Genomic DNA, 24,359 nt, shown 5'->3' on the forward strand with positions numbered 1-24,359 from the left:
GTGTTGTGGAGTGCTTAGAGCTTGGGCAAGAATCAAAGACTCCAAGGTCATCCACTGCATCCTGGGCCATCAACAATGATCGACTTTTATCCTGCCATTGGACTTTGATGACTCAGGAAGAGACAGTGAGGTTGACTTTGTGTATCTCTGCCTCACTTAAATCCATTTTTTTAGCATTGATATTTATTTAGAATAGAAGGTTTGTGAGCAATGAATAACAAATATAATTTTTACAAATCCATTTTGAAAAATATGTGCTGGCTGTTTATTTTGGTTTCATACTCTTAATTACTTCAACCATCAGTTTCTTTGCTTCTTTGTGTCTTGTAAGTGCCCACCTCATATAGTCCAGAAGTCTAGCTCCAGTTATCCACTTCCACCTGGTTTATATAGACGGCACAGTTTGCCTTCCTCATCCATTACCACCGTTAAGGTTTCTATTTCCAGATGCTCTTCTCCTGTAGGGTCAAATATAAGTGTCATCAAATGATGTTCAAGTGACTTTTCTTTTTTAAATTAACTTCAGTTAGGCCAGTTTTTTCATTTATAGTAACTGCTGGCCACTCAACATTTCTTAAAGCTGCTAACAAAGCAAATGTGGAGGCACCTAAGATATTTCCATCATAGTCAAGGTAAATGAAATCACAATATAGAACCCATGCAAGCTTTCCATGGGAAATGCACAAATCTTCTTTCTGTATTATCTGTGAATTTTCAATCACAGATGCAATGAACTAACTAGATACTTGGGCCTCTTCCCTAGGAGGTCCAAACTGAAATCTTGATGAACACAGAGGTGGTACATCCACATTTAGAACAATATAACCTTTACTGAGTGAATCTACTGGAGGTGCTACAAACTCTAACTTCACAAATTACTGTTGTATTTCCCAACTTCTAAAGCAGAATCATCTGCAGTAGTAACTGAACCTATATTGACAGTGGTGTTTTAAGTCAAGATATTACCTCATGATGTTATTGGTCTTCATTAAAAATGATGAACAATGACAAAATGATTCCTAAACATTAAAGCACTATTTACTGGCTGGTATTATTAGTAATAGCAGCATGAATATGAAGTTATCTTCTCAATATTTTCAGTTGGGTGCAGGGAGTCTGTGAAGGGCTGGGCTTTCCCTAATGGTTAACGGGGACTATAATTAGAAATTGTCTTTTGCTCTTACATTCTCAGGGAAATGATTGTTCAAGTGATTCTTGTGTCAGGTGTGGGAAGAGGAGGGATGGGGAGAGGTAAAGAGAAGATAGGTAAGATTCCAGAAAAACTTTCTCCAGGATCTGTTAATTTGGGAAGGGAAAGAGTCTTTGTACTATTGTACTTCTCTCAACTGTGACTCAAAATATTCTTCTAAAATGTCAACAAGTCTTTTCATTTTTAGCATAATTGTGTGTGTGTGTGTGTGTCTATGTCTGTGTTGAGGCAGCATTGTGCAGTAGATAGAGAAGATTTAGGTTCAAATATGCCTCTGACATGTACTGAAAGATCATCCCAAGCTACTTGCTTTATCAAGTGTTATAGCCAACTCTCCAGGACTTTTATAGTCTTAGAAGGAATAAGTTACAACTTGTAAATTACAAGAAGAAAGAAATTTTACCAAGCCATTTCCTACACAAAGGAGATCACAATTCTGAAAAAGACTATTTGAATGCTATAAAATAATTTCAAAATATAACAGATTTACAATCTTATTTGCAATTTTACTGAAATTAAAATGATCTATCATTTTTTTGTAGCAACATTTATCAACTAGCTACAATGCATACAAAACAAAATACAGACACTTAGAGTTTGCATATAAAGTAAAATGTAAATATGGATTTTAAATGAAATGATATTTGATTCCTTTCTTTCCTTTGTCTTCTGCCTCAACCCCTTCTTCCTCTGTGCTACTTTTTAACAGCCTGTTTAGGGAGAATAAACTATGGACTGGAAGTCCTAAAGCATAACGAGTCTAGGATTAAAAATTCACAACTTCAATATGCATATGAAATTCAAATTTGCTGGTGGTGATGAAAATCTGGTATTGATTGCTTGTTAGATTCTCTTCTTTTATATTTTGATAATGTTTAGAAAAGAATTGTCCAATTAAAAAATCAAAATTCCTGAATGAGAACGCCTACCTTTTCATGATTATCACGAGAATTTTAGGCAAAAAGCACTCAATATTCAGGGAAATTGTTTTCTAATTTAGTCCAGCTCAACTAAGAATCTTATGATTCTAAGTTGAGGGCTGGCTAGGTTGAAGCTCTGACTGACCACAATATCCTTTTCCTTCATACCATCTACGTCAGCCATATCCCTTCAGGGTCCCTATGGCACACATATTTCCATTGTACTCTCTGGAACCCATTCTAGTGGAAACAAACTGTCCTTTATATTAGACCTGTGTATTACCACAGAAATTAGGACCACAGACTTAAAGCTGGAAAGGACCAGAGAGTCCATTAAGTCTAATGATCATTTTAAAGGTGTACATTTATCAAATTTGCTTATATGTCCATGTTTCCCCTAGAAAATTTAAGCTTTTTGAAGTCATGACCTATTTTGTTTTGCCTTTGTATCTCCAGTGCCTAGCATAGTGCCTGACACATAGAAGTTTGAAGTGATATACTTTTTGGAAAAGTGCACTATATTGGGAGTCAGGATTCTTCCTGTTCTGCTCCCACCTTTCTATTAAAACCTTTTGAAATCTGGCCCTGAATTTACTTTTCCAATCTTCTTATGTATTACTCCTCCTCCACACAATTCAGTCAGTCAAGCTGACCTTGTCACTTCTCACACACAACAGTTTTTACCCATTCCCACACCTTGCACAGGTTGTCAAATATGTCAAATATTCTTATCTTAGAATCCTTTGTTTCCTTCAAAACTTAGTTCTCAAATTATACCTTTCCTGATTCCCCACAGTGCCTTCCTGACACCAAATGTCCCTTGTATATATTTTTTTACATATACTTATTTCTGTATATGCCACCTCCTCAGATATAATGTAAATTCCTTGAAGGACAGATGATTTCATATTTGTGTTAGTGTCCCCCGGTGCCTAGAACAGTGCCTCATATAAAGTAAATGGGCTTAGTAAATAGTTAACTGGATGATTTGTTTTTAGGGATATTAGTTTGGCAGCAGTATAAAATGATAGACTGGAATGGGATAGGGGAAGATTTTGGAAATAGGTAGATCACAAAGGGAAACTTTGCTGTAATCTAGTCATGAGGTGATGAGGACCTGACCTAGGGTAAAGGCAGTATAAGGAAAAAGTGTAAGGGAAAAACTGAGAGATATTTTGAAGGAAAAAAAAAAGAACCATATGTAAAATCTGGCCTATATGCAAATTGGCAGATGGGCCCTAACCAGAGGTAGGAAAAAAAATCTTGGCTTGGAGTTTTTAAAACAGAAAAGTTCATTTTAAATGTATTTATGTATATGAATTAAAAAACAGAAAATTAAATCAGTTAAACTAAAATAAAACATGAGCTAACCAGTGAGTTAAAAAACAATGACATTCTTTTTTTCATAAGATTGTTATTTTGATTTTGAATTTATCATGTTTTTTCAATTAACTTTAAAAACATAACCACCCTTACTATTGCTATACACTTACTGGACATAATTAAGTCTACTTGTTTTATACAACCACAGCCATTTTTATAATCATCTAGATATCTATAGGTAACTAACCTGGCACCAGTAAACTGATATTTCATGTTTACTTATTTCATTATGATGTTAACTGTGATCCAATGGTTTGGCTCAGAATAACAAACTTACTCCACCTTCTGCTGTGAGGTCACTCATTATATATACTTTACTGGGTTACATTTCTCACAAGCTTATTTTCATACAATTACCTTGTAAGCTGAGCTTATATTAGAAGCAGCAGTTGTCTTCTATTTATATTTTCCCACATTGGTCAAAGAAAATGTTATAAATCCATAAGAAATTACCCTTTGGAAAATACCACATACCACAGATATAATAGGAACAGTGGCTATACAACTCAGTTTTCTTTATAAAGTCTGACATATTGTTGGTATGTAATGTGTTGCTATTGTAATAATAATGGTGTTAAAGTTAATTACCAGTATTTCACTATAGATTATAAATGAATATTTGAATATTCAGAATTAAAGGTACTTACTATTACAGGAATATTACCAATGTACATATATTGATATTCAGCTCTCGAATTCCTTAGAAAAGGATGAACTGTAATGTCTCAGATTATGTCCAGAAATCTGGAGCCTATTCCCTCATTCCTACAGTCATACTGTCATATAACATAGTATAATATTCCTTCCCTATGTGCCAGAGTCAGAAAGTGATTATAAAGTCAAACTTCAGTTTAGAGCAAAGACAGGTCATTATAATGCTGTTTAGTTCCACACAAATATTATACAGCATCCTCATGGTACACTGAGGAAAAGCCTCAGATTTGGAGTTAAGAAAAAACTGTATGTGCATCCTAGCTCAGTCACTACTTGTTTAACCCTAAGACACTGGAACCTCTCTGGGCCTGTTTGCTCCCCTATAAATTAAAATGATCAAGCTATCTATAAATCTAAGACACACTACTACTCCTAACTCAATACAGTCCAAGTTATTCTCATATACCAAGTTTCATATGGACCTTGGTTCTGCAGCTTGTTCAGTTAAAAGTGTTGCTGGGGGCAGGGGTGAAGGGAGAGGAGTAAGACTTAAATACTCAGTATATGTTAATGAACTTGAACTTATATCTTGTTTTTCTGCTAATGATGAGGTTCAGACTCTAGGAACTTCCTTGAGCTCCCCTGGAATTTCCTCACTGAACCTGGCTTTTCATACTCAAATTGAGCTCTCCTGTATCTCCTCACAGAATCTGACCTTTCATACTCAAATTGATCTCTTCCTGTATCTCCTCACAGAATCTGGCCTTTCATACACAGATCTGTGATCATTGTCTGTTATCCCTTGATTGCCCTACCTGCTTCCCACCTAAGCGCCCCCAAGTCTGATATTTGTTGATTAGGACCCTTCCTAAACCCCTCCTCCCATCACCCTGGACTACCAGACCACCCCCCCCAGATCCCTCCTATACTCTTTTCTGTATTTAAGTCCCACCTTGCCTCCATGAAGGTGCTCAGATCCAATCCAGCTCAGACTCCGTCTAGCTGGGATTGTGTCTGGCCCGCTTGTGAATACAAGCGTTACAAAAGCTTAGGCTCCTTAAGAGGCAGCCCAATTAGGCGAATCCTTAATAAACTTTGTTTTCTTTGGCTTTAAGAAGGCTTGAGTCGAATTCATTCGAGCATGACCCGGACCGTCGGTATTTTGGGGTTCCCGATCACCCCTAAACCTCATCACTAGGCCATCTCTCTATTCGCTGATACTTTGCAATCTCCCTAAAGGGGCAGCAGTCCTAATGACATGAAAATATTTATTAATGAACTATTTACAAAAATTAATTCCAACTCAAACATCACTCTTCTAACAGCGGCATCTCTCAAAAGGTAACGATTTGGATAAAACTGAAGAAGTCTTGGAATACTTTTGCTACAACGACCCTGTTTTATGACAGTGCTTGTATATTAAATGTGAAGGATGTGCTATCACAAATGTCAGGGAAAAACAAACTCAGCATCTGCTTCTTTGTTTATAGACTTAAGAATGAGCACGACTGTAACTGTAAAATTGGTCAAAAACCAAAATAAACATCTTCATAAATGTTGGCTTCATCTTTCAAGAAAGCCCCAATCCAGCCTTTTACAGACTATTTACTATGAAATGGTGGCCTTTTCCCATTGTGTCAGCAGTAATCCTCAGGTGACCAGGGCTGTGTGTATAGAGATGGGCTTGCCACGGATTCGTCTCCAGGAGATCTAGAAAGACTGGGAGTGCCAGATTCTGGGCCCCTCACCCGACGCTCCGATTCCCCTAATCACAGATAAATGAAGAGCTTAGACTAGGAGATGCTCGAGTTCCAGCCACGCGTGGGCTCGGGGACGGACGCGACGTGGGGACAACCCACCCTTCGCCTACAGCCGCACGACGTGGCCCACGAGAAGGATTCTCGAAATCACCGCCCCGAGAGGGCTGGACATCCGACCCAACCCGCCGCGGAGGGAAGTGCACGGCCATCGCTCTCTTCAGCTAAACTTGCCGGGGTAAAGCGAGCCTCGTCGGCCCCGGAAAGGCCCGGCACTGCCCGGAGTCAGCGCCAACCCGAGGGCCCGGCTTCCCAGCGGAAAGGGCTGGCGCCACCAGGGGAGCTCTCCACACACGAGGCCTACGTCGCGCGAACTGCCTCCCTTTGAGGCCCCGAGAACTTCAGGAAGCCTCCCCCCAAAACGTGAGCGGGGAACGCTGCCACGGACCTGAGCCGCACCTCACAATCCCATCCTCCGGACCGTTGGACAGCTACTATTACGGGTCACCCCGATTAACGCGCATGCGCCGCAACGGCTTCCCTACCCCCCCCCACCCCCCCCCACCCCCGGCTCCGTTTCCTTTCCTGCCCCCTCCCAGACAGGCAGAGAACTTTCCGACACTTCCGTTTTGAACTGCCCGGCGAGACACGAATCTGCCAATAACAAACGCCCTTCCCCAGGCAACGCCCCCTCCCCGCCTTAGTTCCCGGTAACCAGACCCCCTTCCCCACTCCTGGCAGGCAGCGAGTTGCTCCGTCGACCCCCTTCCTCTTACGTAGGCGGGGCGCGCGGACGTCGCTCGCTGACGACAGCGCCTACGCTGCCGCCGCCTCCCGCTCTCCCTGCCCGGCGGCAGGTGTAGCGGCTGCGGGGAGGGACCGGGCTGAGCAGCCGCCGGGGGCGGCGGCCTCATGAGCCTCCTGCTGTCGCCGGCGCCGTCGCTGCCCCTGCTGCTGCTGGTCGTGACCAGGGGCACCTGCGCCTTCTTCTCCCAGGCCGGGGTCATGAACGTGTGCAGCAGCGGCAGCGGGGGTCGCGCCACCCCAGCCGTGGGCTACCGCGGCGCGGGGCCGGGCACCCAGTGCCTGCGCCTGCCTGCTGTGCAGGGCGCCGACCCCCAGCGCTGCAACGAGCTGCTCCTGTTGGCGGCGGCGGGGCTCCGCGAGCGGGACGACCCTCCAGGGAGCCCCGGAGAGAAGGCGAAGCCGGAGACGTCGGCGGCAGCCCCCCAGCATCACGTCCTCTACTTCCCGGGAGACGTGCAGGTAGGTGGCGGCCCACCCCCCTCACACCCCTGACCTTTCTCCTGGAATCCTTTCCCTGGGCTGTCTCTGGGACTTGCGTGAAGGGCCCTAGGCCTGCTCCTCCTCCTCCCCCCCGCAGCGGGGGGCTCCAGGCCGGTGTGCCCGCCCCCAGGAGTTGCCCCGGCCGCCCGGGGTTCCCGACTTCTGAGTGGCCCGTTAGGGCGGTGGGAGGAGAGTGCTCGGGTTAATGTTCCAGGGAAGGCTGCCGGACCCTGGGAATCTGAGCCAGCCCCAAGTGACGGTGCTGGTGGGGGGACGGAAAGTTGAGCGCACAGGAGTAGTTTGAGGTTGACTCAAGTACTGAACCCTTAATTTTATTAAGTAACATTTTAGTTGACAGATTTTAAGGAGGTGGCAGGGTGCGAGAAAGTTTGGGTGTGTCTTGAAAAGCCGGTGAGACTGCTCCTCTCAGATATCACCTTCTCACCCTAGGTGTCCCCCAGGGTTCTGTCCTAGGGCCTCTCTTTAGCTCCCATAGATTTAATTACAATGTCTGTACTACTGAATCTCAGATCTCCATATCTTGCCCCAGACTCTACGCTGGACGTCCCATCTCTCTGGATGTCCAGTAGACACCCAGTCTTAAACACGGCCCAAATGGAAGTCATCCTTCCCCCTAAAAATCCGGCCTCCAGACTTCCCTATTACACTTCTTGGGCATTCATTCCCCCAGCCCTCCAGGCTGGCCATCTATACGTCATCCTCAACTCTTCATTGTCTCTCACCTCCATTATCCAGTCTGTCGATTTCACCATTGTAACATCTCTGCAATAGCCCCCTCCTTTCCTCTGATATTGCCACCCTCTAGTTGGGAAAGGGGGTTGGAAGGAGAGAATAATCATTTATCTAACACCTACTGTGTGCCAGTCACTTTGCTAATGAGCATTTTACAGACCTCATTTGATCCTCACAACAACCCTAGGAGATAGGTACTGCTATTATTCCCACTTTACAGTTGAGGAAACTGAGGCAGACAAGTTAAGTGACTTGCCTAGGGTTGGTTGGTTGTTGTGCTTCATGCTTGAAGAGGGCCACATTGACAGTGATCTGTGTTGGAGTTAAGGTACATTGTCACTGACTGTGATTAATCAGACCAGTATAAACTTGGAAGGTTCTATCACAGGTGGGAGCAAATAGTCCATATGAGCATCTGGAATGGAAATGCCCAGAGTCACACAGCTAATACGTGTCTGAGGCAGGATTTAAACTCAGGTCTTCTTGACAGCCTGACTTATTCAGAACCTCTTCACCTCATGCATGGGACAATTGTAATAGCCTGATGATGGAACTGCCTGCTTCACATCTCTTCCCCATTACAATCCATCCTCCAAAGTGATCTTCCTAAATCAGGTCTCACCAAGTCACTCCCCACTCAATAAACTCCAATATTTCCCTATCAAATTCTGAATGAAATTCAAAATCTTCTGGTGATCAAAGCTCTCTCATAACCTAGCCTTCCCCTCCAACTCCTACTGTTTCTTAGGCTTCTTACACCCTGTTTTTCTCCTCTACCCACTTGCTGTTCCACCTACGAGACACTTGTCCTATCTCTTCAGGCATTCTCTCTGGCTGTCCCTCATACCTGAAATGATTTCCCTTATCAACTCTGCTTCCTGGCTTCTTTCCCCTAACTAAAAATCCCATCTTCGACATCCCATCTCTTAATTCTGTTGTCTTCCCTCTTTTATTTATGTCATATCTACCCTGGATATAGCTTGTTGGTATATATTTCTTTGTTATCTCCCTTATTAGATTATGAGCCCCTTGAGGGGGTGGTACCTGGAGGTACTATCTTTTGCTTCTTTTATATCCCCATTGCTTAGCACAGTGCCTGATACCTGGTAGGCATTTAATAAATGCTTAGTGACTAACAGCAAAAGTATGTATAGTTCAGTATAAACAGTATACTTTTGAGGAAAGGATGTGTGTATACACACACATTCAAATATAAATAAGATTCATTTCTGAAAAATATACAGTAATATAGTATTATTCAACAAATAATTTGTGCATTGAGCCCAGTATAGCATCACAGAATCTCAAAGTTGGAAAGGAACTCAACTTATACCAGAACAAGCAATCTCCTCTATAGTATATCTGACAGGGGACTGATGGAGTCCTAATAGAGCTGCCCCCAGCCCCAATAGTCTAACTTTATTACAAGCCCACTGTACCTACCTACAACCTCCCCTCCCCCCATGTCTTAACTTCTTCATATATACCTTGCTGCTCCCTGGAACTTACTAGAACAACAAATTGTCCCTGAAACTCATAGTTCTCACAGAAACATCAGGCATGTCCATGTGATAGGAACCCAGCCACTGCCTCTACCTAGGCACAGCCCCTAGACCCATTCCTCATATTTCCCATAGAAACAGCAGGTGTGTCCATGCACTGAACCACAACCACATCCATCTAGTCCTAGACAGTACTCAGCCAATGAGAAAGCAGCAGCCCCAGGATGCCCAATCAGCATGTGGACCCCAAAACAATAGAAGGGATTTTCCCCTATGACCTAGAGTGAACTTATGACATAGAGAGGCTTATTATAATACTATTATCATATATATATATATATACATATATATATATATATATATATATATATATATATACTCCCCCTAAATGAGTTTCTCTATATGCATTGTGTGTAATCACATGTGTAGTTCCAGTGTGGTTGGGACCCCTCCTCCATTACCAGATCCCTCACCAAACTCTTCCTGCTCATTTAATGTTAATCATATTCTTATATTCTATGTAAATTTGTTATGTAATTGCATTTTTACCTTATAAAAATCCATCTTGCTTTCTCTGAAGTTGCTAGTTCCTCTTGGAATTTAGCTCGCTCTATGAGAGGTGTCAATCTCAGTATATGCCTATACTTGGATTAGAGGTAGTCTGACTGAATTCTTTTGAGACTGTTCCACCACAACACATCATGAAAGCCCAAAAGTTTTTGGTGTCCCTGAGTTTAAACCTCAACAAGACCATCTAGCCTTTGAAGACGTCTTGTAAACGGGAACTCATACTGTCCACCATTTCACTTTTTGTTGTTGTTTTTTGGTCATTTTTCAGATGTCTCCAACTCTTTATGACCCCATTTGGAATTTTCTTGGTAAAGTTACCCATGAGTGCCCCATTTTGGCACTCCACCCACTTACTGCACCACCTAGCTGCCCATTTCACGTTTGGATAGTTCTAATTGTTTGGGAATTTCTTTATATCAAGTATAAACCAATCTCTCAGTGACTTCCACCCTGTTGCTCTCAGTTCTGCCCTCAAAGACCAAGAAAAACAAGTCTAATCCTATTTCCACCCAATTGCCCTTCAGTTAATTGAAAATAACTGTTATGTCCCTGTCTAGTTTCTGAGGCCACTCTCCCCCTCCTGTTCTCTCCCCCGCCCCATTTTTTGTAGGCTAAAAGTTTTCACTTTCAACTAATCCTCATTATGTCATGATTTCCTGACCTTTTACCACATGGTTACTTTTCTCTGGAAAATCTCCAGTTTAACATCCTTCCTACATTGTGTCACCCCAAACTGAAAACAGTGATCTAGATGTAATCTCGCCAGGGTAGAGTACAGTAGCTGGCCTGTCACCTCTCATCTTGGACATTATACCTCTCATTTTAATTTAAAATTATGATTTTTTTTTGTTTATACTGTTGATTCATATTCACACTGAAATCCACTAAAACTTTTATATCTTTTTCAGATGAATGGCTGTCTAGACATGGTTTTTCCATTTAGTACTTGTGAGATTAATTCACATTAAATTTCATGGTACTACATTTAGTACATAAAAGTACTTTAATATTTCAAGCTAAATTTTGTTTGAGTCTGTATTGAAGATGAGTTACTGTAACTCCTGCTGAGAGCTATTTTAATAAACAAAGAAAACTGGTTAATAATTTATGGTAAAAAATGTACAGATCATTTGTAACATTAAAATAATTGGATAACTCAGTTTTTATTATTGTGTCTTATAGAGTTTTTGTCTAAAAATTATTAAAAGCTCACAAGTTAGTATCAGAAAGAATTATAAGAATGAATAAAATAGAACTATTTAGTCTTTAAAAATCACTTGATTCATATTAGATAATCATAGAATATTAGAGGTAGAGGGAAGCTTAGAAGTGATCCAGTTCAACTTCACACCCAGTGCAAATCCTCATCCACATTTCTGCTTGAACTCTTCATGAGATTCTCAATGTACTATATTTATTAAATGCTTTTATACTTGGCCACTTACAAAGTAGCTCATTTCATTTTAAAAATTCCTACAAAATTATGCCTTATTTCTCTCAAGGGCACCAGCGTCTTTCCTGTTACCCAGGTTTACAGCTGTGATGTCATCATTAATTTCTCACATTCACCCTATAAATTCAATGAGTTGCTAATTCTTATCCCTTCTGCCTCCATAACATCTTTCATCCATCCTCATCTCTTCACACAAGTACCACTCTAGTTTAGATGCTTATTCCCTCTTCCTTGTAGTATTACCATAGCTTTCTGGTTTGTATCCCTGCCTCAGGTCTCTCTCTTTATGCCAGTTTATCCTGCACACAGTTGCCAAGGTGATTTTTCTAAAGTTCAAGTCTGATTATGTTACTCCATTCCTTAGTTAACTCCAGCAGCATTCTATTATCTCTAAGATCGAATATAAACTCTTCTTTTTGGCACTTAAACCCCAACTCTACCTGACAAACTAACACTAACAACTTTTCAACCTTATTACATATAACTTCCTTTCCCACACACTTTGATCCAGCCAAACTGACTTTACTATTCCTCTTGTAGTGCCCTATCACCCATTTCAATGCCTTTGCCATGCCATCTCTTTAAATTTATAGTTTTTTCAAGTATCACTTTTTATACGAGGCATTTTCCTGAACCTCCAACTGCTAGTGGTTTCCCCTCTCATCAGTTATCTGTTTGGTATCAATTTTGTGTGTGTGTGTGTGTGTGTGTGTGTGTATGATGTATATTTACATACATATATACACACATACATTCGTGCCATCTTCCCCAATTCTATTGTAAATTTAAGGGCAGGAAATGTTTAACTTTTGTTTTTGTATCTAGCACCTGGCACACAGTAGGTATTCAGTAAATGCTTGTTTTTTGATGGTTGACTTATCTTCAGTTGGAATCAACCTCCCTATAATGTCTATTGACAAGAATTAGGCTGCCCTGTTGGTAATAAATTTAAAAAAATACTTTTATCTCATAGATGATAGTTCCTCAGTTTGGGGTAGGGGGAGTTCTGCCTGTATATTTTTCACTTTGTACAGCAGTTTCTCCCCAGATTTTTACACTTATAGGCCACTAAGGTATTATAAGTGGCCTCCATCACCTTCAGCAATTGATATGTAGCCTATCTGTCCATAGTTAGTTATGGTGGTTGACTTGAAAAGGTATAATTTGGAGTCAAGGGTAAGCTTGGAATAAGGCTAGCATAGAAAACTTTGCTTTATTGCATCCAAGTTGGCATGGTACCTTAAATGTTGGTCCTTAATGAAATCTAATATTGCAGCCACACAGAGTTGAAAAGGAATTGACAGGAATTAAAGCAAACCTGACAACTGCCCCTAGGTTTCCTGTTGTTGCAGTGCTACTAACTGCAAAAGTCTTGGACAGGCCTAAGTGCTGGACACAATGGCAAAAATAAAACAGCTCCATGTTGGAAAAGACAATATGTATATACACACAAGTATCTATATACATATGTACATTATTTATATGTATTATACATACATTTATATGTATTATACTTATATAAATATCCATTACACATATATGTACATGAAAACTAAACACAACATAATAGGGAATGATGCATTTCCTAGTCTTGTGTAACCATGAAAAGGTCACTTGAGCTTTCTGAGTCTTAGTTTCTTCATCTATAAAAGAGATATATAATAGCTGCGTGACTTAACCTCACAGAGTTGTTTTTAGGGAAGTGCCACAAAGCACTATATTGTAAGCCAAAAAGGCATAAAACTGTAATACTGCCTACAGGCTGCTAGGTGTCACAGTGGTTAGAGTTCTGGGCCTAGAATTAGGAAGATCTGAGTTCGAATTCAGACACTTACTAGCACTGTGACCAAGGACAAGTCACTTAATTTTGTCTCTATTTTTTCTCCTGTAAAATGGGGATAATAATAGCACTTGCTGATAGCACTTACGCCCCAGGGTTAGTCAAATGAGATATTTGTAAGGTGCTTAGTGTAATACTTATAGGCACTTAATAAATGCTTATTCATTTCCCAGATAACACTGGACACAAATAAATTGTACTGTTTGTGTTTTTTGTTTTTTTCCTTCTGTTCATATACACCTAGCTTTCCGCAAGAGTACTAGAATGTCTGCCACACATTTGGACAATACCCAGTAGTAAGGTCTTATATCCATGTTGCCAGATGAGTGCAGACAACTTTATCTGTGTGAAATTGGGTAATTACTTATGTATGTATGAATTTGGCTAAGCCCTCCAAAAATGAACTGGTCTGAACAAGAATATTCATGCAAAATACTGATTATGAGTCCTGAAAGAGCTTATTACTGGTAAAGCTGATGAATATGCTAATTAGGAATTTTTGCCTTAAGGGCAATATCAAGAGTCCCCTTAAGCTCTGGAAGGAAACTATCTACATGGTCCAGTGGAAGCTATTCAGCCAGGTATGGAGTGGCCAAAAACTACCTAACAAGAAAGCACTTGATATCCTCCTTCCCTGGACAAGGGGCAGTAACTTTAGAGTATGGGCCAAGCTCAATTGTTAAACATTAATGGACAAAGATAGTAAAAAAAAAAAATTGCCTCAGAAAAGTGAAATCAATAAAGTGGAAAATGAGTCTGTAGAAAAGTTGGTGTGAAATCCAAATAATATGATCCCAGAAATATTTTAATATGAAACTGCCAGGAGAACAAATAGACATAATAATATACTAAGTTTGCCAATGTTTTTATATCTGTTATCATTGATGTATGAGGAAACACTACATTGGGACTCTTCCTACCTCATCACCTGATATTATATATCAAGAATTGGAAATAACATTCAATAAAATCAAGCTGAGAAGCAGGGTGGATTACTTAGAGGAAAATTGCATGCTGGATGTGATCCTAGTTTTGAAGGTACCTAGATAAGTTTTTTCAAGTTTTCTTACAAAGAGAACATTATCAAAGAAATGGCAGAAAAAAAAAAAAGCATAGCTCAAATGATTCCCCCTCAGAATTGATTGAAACAACTACCAGCCCCATACATTTACTTTCTTATTGCTAAAAAATATTTGAGAATGCTCTATATACATGTTGATGGTATCATCGATGCAATTGAGAAAGAAACTTTTAAGCAGGCTTTTGTAGCTTAGTTCAGGTGCTTAATAAGTGTTTATTATTGACTATTTTCTACAGCAGTCTTCACATTTATATAATTGAGTAAAAGGTTTGGAGAACATAAAATCTCTTTTGTTATTAACAGTTTTATTTTTTAATCATATTTTTTCGAGTAAACAAAAATCTATCTTCACCTTCTCCTTCCATTGAAAAGGAAAAAAACAAAACCCCTTGTAGCAAATATGCATAACCAAGCCAAACAAATTCCCACATTAGCCATATCCAAAAATTTGTCATTTTCCCCTTAGACTATCACTTGTCTGGAAATGGGTAGCATGCTTTCATCATAGATCCTTTGGAATCATGATTGGTCATTGTGTTGATCAGAATTCTTAGTCTTTCAAAGTTGAGAACATAAGATCTTACCATGTTTATTGTTTGATTATAAAAAAGCATTTGACTTTTTAAACACTTTATTTAATTTTTAATTCATGGGATAAAGCAAGCACTTTCATAACACAGTATAACAAAAAAAAGATGATTGCACATAAAACTGCAAATCTATTATGTACAACTTGCTAATCCTTTTAAATATATAATAAAGTTATCATGTAAATTTCCTTTTCTTCCTCTCCCCCCACTCCCGCCCTAGAGATAGCTACCATTAGAAACAAATATGTATGTATATGCAAAATCACTCCATACATACTTATATTTATCAGTTCTTTTTCTGTGTACAGGTAGCATTGTCCTTCATATGTCCTTTGTAGAAGGAAAGAAGAAGCCCAAATGTAAGGAAAATAGCCCTGGACTTAAGAGACAAAATTTCTGGTTTTAAGTTTGCCATTTACTAGCTGTAGGACCTTGGACAAGTCACAGAATAACAGAATGTCAAGCTAGAAAGTGACCATAGAAGTCATCCAGGCAAACACACACCTGAATAGTAGTCCCTCACAATGATTCCAAGTGGTCATCCAGTTTCTTCATGAAGACCTCTGGTGATGAAGAACCACCTCCCAAGACAGCCCCTTCCATTTTCGAACAAATCTTGTTAGGAAGTTTTTCTGAAGGTATAATCTGCTTCTTTTGCCACCTCTACTCATCACTCCTAATTTGTGGTCAGGCAGACAAATCTAATATCTCTCTCATGTGACAACCTTTCCAATACTTAGTCAAAAAGACATCCTGTTATCCCTTTAGTCTCTTCTTCTCTGCAGACTAAACATGTACAGTTTGTTCAATCAACTTTTGTTTGGCATGGTATCCAGCCTTCTCCCATCACTCTACATTTGATGTTCTCTAATGTAATACCTAAAACAGGCTACCCAGAATTGAACCCAGCACCCCAGATATAGCATTATCAGAGCAGAGGGAAGCAGAAGGGCTATCATCTCTTTGTTTTGGACAATAATTTGCTGACAGGTATTAGCTTTGGAGGCTGCCATGTCAACATTGTTTATTCACATTGAGTTTAAATTCAGCTAAAATCTTCCAATTCTTCGTATGAACTTGCAATGCCTCCTGTAATTGTGCCATTGATTTTTTTTTGAGCCCAAGTATAGGGTCTTAATGCAGTTTTAAGCTTTAATTGCTATTGTGATAATTTGATAGCTATTGTACTTAATAACTATTAAAGCTTAAACTACACCAAGACTTTTGGGACATCTTATATAGGATATCATTCATCTTTAATATATTTTGTCTTAATAGCCATTTATAAGTAATTTAAATGGAGACTTAATTTTCTTATGCATAATGTGGTTTGGTGTTAATAACATGCCCTATCTATGCTACATGTTAGGAATATCAAATGAGACCATGCATTTCAAAGTTCTTTGTATATTTTAAAGTACAATACAATTCTAAGAGACACTAATATTTCTACTATTAATAGTTTAAAAAATACATATCACTAGCCCCTTAGACTTGCTGTTAAAAATTGCCAAGTGATTGCAGACTGAGTAAATATTTTATCCTGCTACCTTTAGGAACCCTTCCCTCCTTCTGCTACACCCCACCAATGGATTGCTTGTCTTTATCACTCTTTGACCCGTTTCCAACAAACTCCTCTTGTTCTCCTACTGCTCATATATGATTAAACCTGGATGAAGGAACTCTTTGTGTATCATTACCAAAGATATTGTTCAACCATGTTGTTTTGGTGGAAGAGTTATTGAGCAATATCATTCTAAAGCCCTCTTCCCCTGCCTCTCTACTTTCACTTATTCCATAGAAAAATTCTTAACTGATCCTAAATTAGGATGCAAGCACAGAGACAATTTTGTTTAGTGATCCTTGAATTATCAATGCCAACTAAAAAAAAAACAAAGATGAAGACTCACCCAAGGTGTTCATCACTATCATTTAGAATGTCCTGTGCAATCCAAATGGAAGAGAGATTCCCTATACATGATAAGGTCCTCCAAATGCTCCTGTTTGCAGGTGACATTGTGGTGCTTGCATCAAACCCCAGAATACAACAAGATCTCAATGCCCATGTAACAGATATTAACCCAACAATCCACATAGAAAAAACCAAGTCAGTGAAGAATGCTTGGTCAGATTTTGGGTGAGTAGCCCATTTTCAGGATATTTATCTATGGTAGACACTACACATGCATGGTGAGCTGGGCCCAATATTGAAGAGGCTCAGCAGTGGGCTGACTTGCACTTGGAAAAGTATGCAGTGCTTTAATTGTTCCCTTACACACAAAAAATTATCTTCTTAATATCAATAATTTTTCAGTGATTCTATTTGGCTATGAATCATGTATAACCATCAGAATTTCAGGTGACTCAAGGGATATTGTATAGTAGGCACAAGTTAGCTTCAATAATTTACCAATATTTAAGCATAAAGAGGTTATCACTGGAGAGATAACATGCATGATAAAAGGTTTAGAGGCGCTTATAGAGAGGGAGAGCCTGGTGTTAAAAGTAGAGGCCAAGAAGACAGTATCATATAAGAAGGTGGGGTGGGAGGTACTCCAAGATGCTATCACGTGAAAATTTCAATTTTTTTATAATGTCATGTTGTGTTTCTGGTCCTTGGTCCTGAGTCATGATAGTTGTCATTTGCCATGTTTCCTTTTTAGCCTGTAGTTAAGCTGTGGGCTAACTGATTTTTGTTAGACCTCTCACTGTCTGAATCAGTCCATGTATCTTAACAGGATTTTTGTTAGACCTCTTACTGTTTGAATCAGTTCATATATCATAGGATCATTGACCTAGAGCTGGAAAGGACCCAAGGCCTTCATTTTACATATGGGGAAACTGAAGTAGAAGTAATAAATGTTAGGGGCAGGATTTGCATCCAGATTCTCAGATTGTAATTTTTCTGTTTTCAAATTCTTTCACTTCTGACATCTTGGCAATAGATCTAGTCCCCTCTTTCTCTTGAAAAGCATTTTTTTTTTTTTCTGGTCCCTGTCTTGGATCTTTAAAAAAATTTGTCTTGAAATCCTTCAACTTTTCCAATAAACCTGAGTTTAGAGATGCATTTCTCAAGCTTTTTCACCTTCTCAAGTAGTGAGACCATCTTTCATTTATGGTGCAAATAGTTGGTGGGTGCCTTAGGCAGAAAGGCAAATGTTGCCTCTAACCTGGTAAGTGACAAAGAATTGTAGAGGATAAGAACTAAAAAGGACCCTGGAAACACTTTATTGTAATGTCCTTATTTACAGATGAGGATAATGAGACCCAAAGAGAAGAAATTACTTTTAGCTTCTGAGTGGTAGAAAGAACTAGGACTTGAAATCAGATCTGTAGTTTTTGCTATGCTACTATAGCATATTGCCTTCCAGTTCCCTTTGTTCATATCTCCTAGATAAGATTAACTAATGGTCTCGGCTTTCCCTATAAACTGGGTTTTTTTTGCTTACTGTTTACCACTGGGCTCCATGTCTGTTTCCTTGGAATGTTTACCTTTAAATCAGTTTGGATGATTTTCCAATTCTTAGTTATTAGCATGAATATATTAGCTAGGTGTCTTTTCAGCAAACTGCAAACTGACTGTTTGAGGCAAATATTCAAGAAAAGGCTCCTCTCTTTGCCCTTTTGATATGGCCCTACAGTCCTAGTTTTTCCCTACTTTCAAATTACTGTAGCTGTAAACTGTCCTAAATAAATGAAACTTAACTATTCTTAAGACTCATGCTATCAAGAAATTCATCTTTATATCTGACTTCAAGTTTTATGCTTTGGTGTAAGCATTTCTTTTTTATTTTTTTCAGCTGGGATTAAGGATCAGTTTAAACATGATATCAGAGAACTTTTTAAGAAAAATATCTACATTTTAAAGTTGTATTGTTTGATATAGCACTGGAAAAAGATATGAATTCCAGTCTCTGCTGTGTTACTAATTTGATCACTGACCTTGGGGCAATTAATCTCTATGTGATTTAGTTTCTTTTTCTATGCAATATAGGAGCAGAATTCTAGTATGTCACCAAGGTAGGTCATTTCATGATTTTTCTATGCCGTTGTAATAAATTTTTAAAAATAGTGTAGCATTGTCTGATGCTTCTGGATGTAAATTTCCATTATTTCAGGGTGTTGTGTCCTTTGGGAAGGGACTCCTTTATTCCATCTTGATTTGATATTGAGCCCATAGTTTTAGAAGAAGGAAGTTACCTGCTTTCTTGCTAAATTATCTTCTCTTTCACATGTATAATAAAATCTAGGAGCTAAAGTTTTCAGTTTAATTTTCATATTTCTCTTCAGAGAATGGAACAATAAATAAAAATCAAACATTTATTAAGCACCTCTTCTTATGAAAAACAAAAACGAGTATATGCATTCTGAAAATAGACTGCACACATCAAACTTCATATTATTAGATGCAGAGCAACCCATGTAGTTGTATTCAATTGTTATTATAGTCAACAACAGCTGTCATAGGAATTATTTTAATCCTAATTTTCAAGAGAATTAGTTTATGTCAAAAATGCAGTGAACTCAACTTATATCTATAGCAATACTTATATTTGTATGGTGCTTTAAGATTTACAAACCACCTAAGAGAAGTTGAATGCATATATATGTACAGTTTATTAGTATCTAAACATTTCCATTTGGAGTAAACCAATCAGCCTCCATTTTCCATGTGGCAATCTAGGATCCTAAAGTCTTCCCTCCATTGACCCATAAAAAAACCAATAAAAACTGAAAGCTATTTTAGGACAATATTTATGTGTCTGTCTCAATTTGTAATAATGATTTTGTGATGGTTCTTCTCTTTCAGAACTATCGTGAAATTATGGCACGTCATCCTGAGAATTATCAGTGGGAAAACTGGAGTCTAGAAAATGTTGCTTTCCTTCTAGCTCACCACTTCACCAATAGTTATATTTGGGTAGTAAAGAGCTCCCGAATGCATTTGCACAAGTTCAGCTGTTATGACAATTTTGTGAAGAGCAACATGTTTGGTGCCCCAGATCACAGCATTGAGTTTGGAGCTTTTAAACATCTTTATTCATTATTAGTTAATGCATTCACCCTTACGCAAAACATTGTCTTGTCAAAGAAGAAAAGGTATGGTTTAAGAAAGGAGGCAAAGACCTCTAGCTACTGTAGAGCAAATTCATCTCATGCTTCAAATGGCTGCCAGGGGGAGAGAGAGAGAAAATATGAACAATATGATGACTTTGACACCAACTTTAATCCACCATCTTTTAAAGATGCATCCTTTACTTTGATTGGATTCAGTAAAGGATGTGTTGTTTTGAACCAACTGCTTTTTGAGCTGAAAGAAGCCCAGAAAGATAAGAACATAAACACCTTCATCAAAAACATAAGAACAATGTACTGGCTGGATGGTGGTCACTCTGGAGGAAGCAATACATGGGTTATTTACCCCGAAGTGTTGCAAGAATTTGCAAAGACAGGGATTACAGTTCATACTCATGTTACTCCTTACCAAGTAAATGACCCCATGAGGTCTTGGATTGGAAAGGAGCACAAGAAATTTGTACAGATCCTCGAGGACTTTGGCATGCAGGTGACTAGCCAGATTCACTTTGAGCAGGAACCTCCTTCCATAGAAAATCACTTCAGGGTTCATGAAGTATTTTGAAACTTGAAGTTTACCAATTTACTGTATTCAGTTAAAGAACAAAAACACTGTTGTGAAATCAAGTGACAAGAAACAACATTCAATAGACACCTTGTATTGTTAGTTTGGGGAAAATAGAAGCATGGTTACTAAAAATTGGCATGATGCGCTGATGGTATTCCTTGAAAGTGAATTCCAGCAATTCTTAGTTTGAATTGAGTTAGAGTTATGATATCAGTGTGGTTCTAGCTAATCCTTATGGTATGACCCTTGAAATTAGTGAAAAAAATTATAACTGTCATCTTTCAAAAGCATATTTGATTTAAACTATAAAATTATTATTGATATTTAACTAATTGGAGATTTTGAATAACACTTCTAATCTTAATCTTGGTAAGAATTAATTTTAGCACCCTGAAAATTTTAAGATTTGATTTCATTATACATTTGAGTGAGAATACTTCCTTTGTCTTATTCTTTAGTAGAGTCAAAGATTTGATATTTTCTATTGTTTGAGAGTAACTACCAATTTGTGCCTCATTCTTATCTCCACAGAAGAGACATTTATATAGTCTTATTGATTCATTTTGCACCATCTGTCACTGAATGGTCTTTTCTTCTAGGTCTTATAAAAATATTAAACAACTATTTTTTTATGTATAAAATGACCAATACTCTTTCTAATGTCTAATTGGCCATTAAGTTTTAACATTCCTTCTTAACTTTAGAGTTTGATTTTTAACTGAATGCTTTTTGACTAGACAATATTTTACTTATCTTTTGGGAAATTGGTCTGAAGAATTACATATTTTGTGTTAGCTAAAATGTACTAATAAAATTTAAACATTTTATTTCATGAATCTTATGAAAAAGATCAACATGGGTGGTAAAAAACAAACTAAAAAATAAAATCATTGCTCCATTTATTATTCTCCCCAAAAGAAGACAAATTCTACAGTTCTGAATCGCTGGTTTCTTTCCAGAAGAATGATCTGCCTGCCAAAAGGAAACAGCTCTCTTTGGCCAAAATGCAAAATTACTGCAGAAAGAAGTTATAAAGGAAAGTTTAAAGACACAAAATTTAATTTTGGCTGAAAAATTGAATTTGGTTATTAACACTGCTGCATAACTTAGGTGTAGGCCTCTTCTGCTATTTTTTTCCTTGACCTAAACAACTATGCCTTGAGGAACCAGGATAATAATTATCAATGAAAAGGAGTTATTTGATGAAGACAAAAAGATTTTTTTTAATCCATCTATCAGAATGGATACTTTACTTGTCCCAATACTAGCCTTTAAGTAGCTGTACAGTAAACCTAAGTGATATTTAACTCTTGTGATTGGAAAAAAAGAAATATAGAAGTAAAATAATAATGACCCAACAGACAATATTGGTATTTACTCAATGAAAACTTAGAAACGAGCGTAGGATGAAAACGCTACAGTCTTGGCTTCAGGCCAATTAAAATAATTTCACAGGAATACTCTATTTAGTATTGTCTTTTCACAGTACCTTTAAAAAAAATTTGCTATTGAAACATTCCAAATGTTCAGAGCTTAATGGGAAATGGGATCACTGTCTAAATATTCCCTGAAAAGAAGATGCTTAAGCAGAAACATCCTATTTTGTTTTAACACTTAGTTCTGCATAAAAATACTGTGTTTATAACTTACTCTTGGATCTTTTTAGGGGGGAAGAAAAAATAGTTTTGTTGCCTAGACTTTCTTTAAATAATTAGTTTCTTTTGAGACCAAAAATTCCTACCAGCACCCACCTCCTAGCCACTCATAACCTTTAAAAAAAAACAAACCTTCAAGCAAAGTAGCTGATAAAATTGGTTGTACAATTACCAAAATTGCCTAACTGTAATACCTGTTTTAATTCCCCCATTCATATGTGAATGTATCTTACTGTGCTTAGACTAACGAATGAAAGAAGAGGATTTATTTTCCATTAAGATTGAAATGAGGTTTGGGATGAAAAGTTCAGGACAGAGTGTTTTTCTACATATCTCTTAATATTGTGATTATAAATAAACATTTCAAGTACTTTATGTATTAGTGCCAATGTGAATGATAAATGTAAACCTAAAAATGCCCCTTTTGAGCTCTTCTGGATAGATACTTTGGAAATCAAGAAAATTAACTGTCAGGCTCCTGGAACTACTATTATATATATGTATCTCAAAGCATTATTTTTTACTGTGCTGGAAATAAATTTTTCCTGAATAGTGTTTAATTTTTCAAGAAATTAGCCATGTCTTAATTGTTATTAGAACTTTAAAGCAAAATTTTCTTTTTGTGTGAAGTTTTTTTACTTTCATAATTGTAATAGTATGTACTTTTCAATTGCGTGCTGTCAGAAATTGAAAAATAGACATAAAGACAATGTGAAAGGTTGATCCTACCACAGCATTAATGTATAATTGCATTAAAATGAATAATCGACCGAAGGTTGTTTTTGAGTATGCTTTATGTATAAATGAGCTGAAAAATACTGAGATGTATAAGCAAAAGCTGCTAATGTGCCGGTTAGGTTTGAATATATGAAAAACTATTAAATTTTCATTTTCCTTAATCAAGCTATATTACTTGTCAAAATTCCCTTTAAACATTAATTATAAAAATAAGTTACGTAGTCCTCTACAAGCATAAACTTTTCTCTCCCAATTTTGAATTGTTTCACAAAATTTAGCTTTTTTTTTACATTTTGATGCATTTGATTTTCTAGAGTGGGCTAGATCTCATAAATGAATTTACTATTCTCAGATTTAGTCATTTTTTAGAGCTCTGTGAACTGTTTCAGTTCTTTTGGAATATTGTTTACCAGAATGTTTAGGGGTCCAACAAGGCTAAGCCCATTTATAATCTCTTAAGTATTAGGGTTTTTAATGTATCATGTTTTTCTTGCTTGAATAATTTACTTTTGATGTCTGTATCTTATCACCACCCTAAGCTGGGCAAGGTTTTTGTAATTATATCAAGTGGGAAACGTGTGGAGAGTTTTTTGCTCTGCTCAGATGGTCTGCAAATAAAAATCTTGTGGATTTAGTAATTATTAAGCCTAGTATGTATGCATTCACTTGCTAGAGATGCTTCATTCACTTCCAGAAATGCCTTGCACCCTGGAATAAAAGACTCTGAAATCATTCTTAATTTAAGAATGTTGCATATAATGTATAATTAATTTTTTTTAAAGTTACCTAAGAAAAAACTCCTATTTGATTTTTTTTTTGTGAAAATGTAAAATATTTTACTATGGCAAGAAAGACTAAAATGCAAAGAAACATAATCTTTGATTTAGCATCTTAGAGTTGCCATTCTGAGCCTCAGTTCTCATCTGTGTATTATATTAGAATATTTTATATCAAAGTTTTTTTTTGTTTTTTGCTTTGACTATCATTAAGAAAAACAGATTTGAAATCCAAGTTGTGCCTACGTGTAGGTTCTGTGTGTAATTTGGTTATAATCTAGTTAACCTGTTGGATAAAATATATAATTGAAAAAAGCATTTGCCAAACTTACTTTCAGTTTCATCAAAACATACTTCAGCTTAATGTTTTGTGTTCACATCTTTGAAATGGGTTTATATCTATTCTGCTTTTTTTATTTCAGTGAAGGAAGCCATATTCATTCACTTCCATCTTTCTCTTATTTCTAATAATCTGTAGAGGAATTTCAGCTTCAACACTTCATAAAATGATGGAGATGCTACAAATTGGACCAGGATATTCAGAGA

At 37.7% G+C, this 24,359-nt stretch overlaps 2 protein-coding genes across 2 annotated transcripts in view; one reads left to right on the plus strand and one right to left on the minus strand.

Moving 5' to 3' along the window:
- FTCDNL1 (formiminotransferase cyclodeaminase N-terminal like) overlaps positions 1 to 5,338 on the minus strand; it is a 131,822-nt gene extending 126,484 nt beyond the window's left edge. Inside the window, 2 exon segments of the mRNA XM_072612815.1 lie at positions 339 to 458; positions 5,120 to 5,338. The gene's annotated coding sequence lies outside the window, so the exon portion shown is untranslated.
- Positions 5,339 to 6,557: 1,219 nt separating this feature from the next.
- Positions 6,558 to 23,202, plus strand: C5H2orf69 (chromosome 5 C2orf69 homolog). The gene is made up of 2 exons (XM_072612810.1): positions 6,558 to 7,190; positions 19,811 to 23,202. The coding sequence occupies exons 1-2, from the start codon at positions 6,837 to 6,839 to the stop codon at positions 20,639 to 20,641; spliced, it is 1,185 nt and encodes a 394-aa protein (XP_072468911.1). The 5' UTR covers positions 6,558 to 6,836; the 3' UTR covers positions 20,642 to 23,202.
- Positions 23,203 to 24,359: the final 1,157 nt, after the last annotated feature.

The sequence above is a fragment of the Notamacropus eugenii genome, chromosome 5 (genome assembly GCF_028372415.1).
Source record: "Notamacropus eugenii isolate mMacEug1 chromosome 5, mMacEug1.pri_v2, whole genome shotgun sequence".
Classification (NCBI taxonomy): domain Eukaryota; kingdom Metazoa; phylum Chordata; class Mammalia; order Diprotodontia; family Macropodidae; genus Notamacropus; species Notamacropus eugenii.

Excerpts from the sequence above, each read along its gene's own strand:
- C5H2orf69 (XM_072612810.1), top strand. The coding sequence starts at position 6,837 with ATGAGCCTCCTGCTGTCGCCGGCGCCGTCGCTGCCCCTGCTGCTGCTG. Across the intron at positions 7,191-19,810 it reads ACTTCCCGGGAGACGTGCAG|AACTATCGTGAAATTATGGC; the intron begins GTAGGTGGCGGC and ends CTTCTCTTTCAG.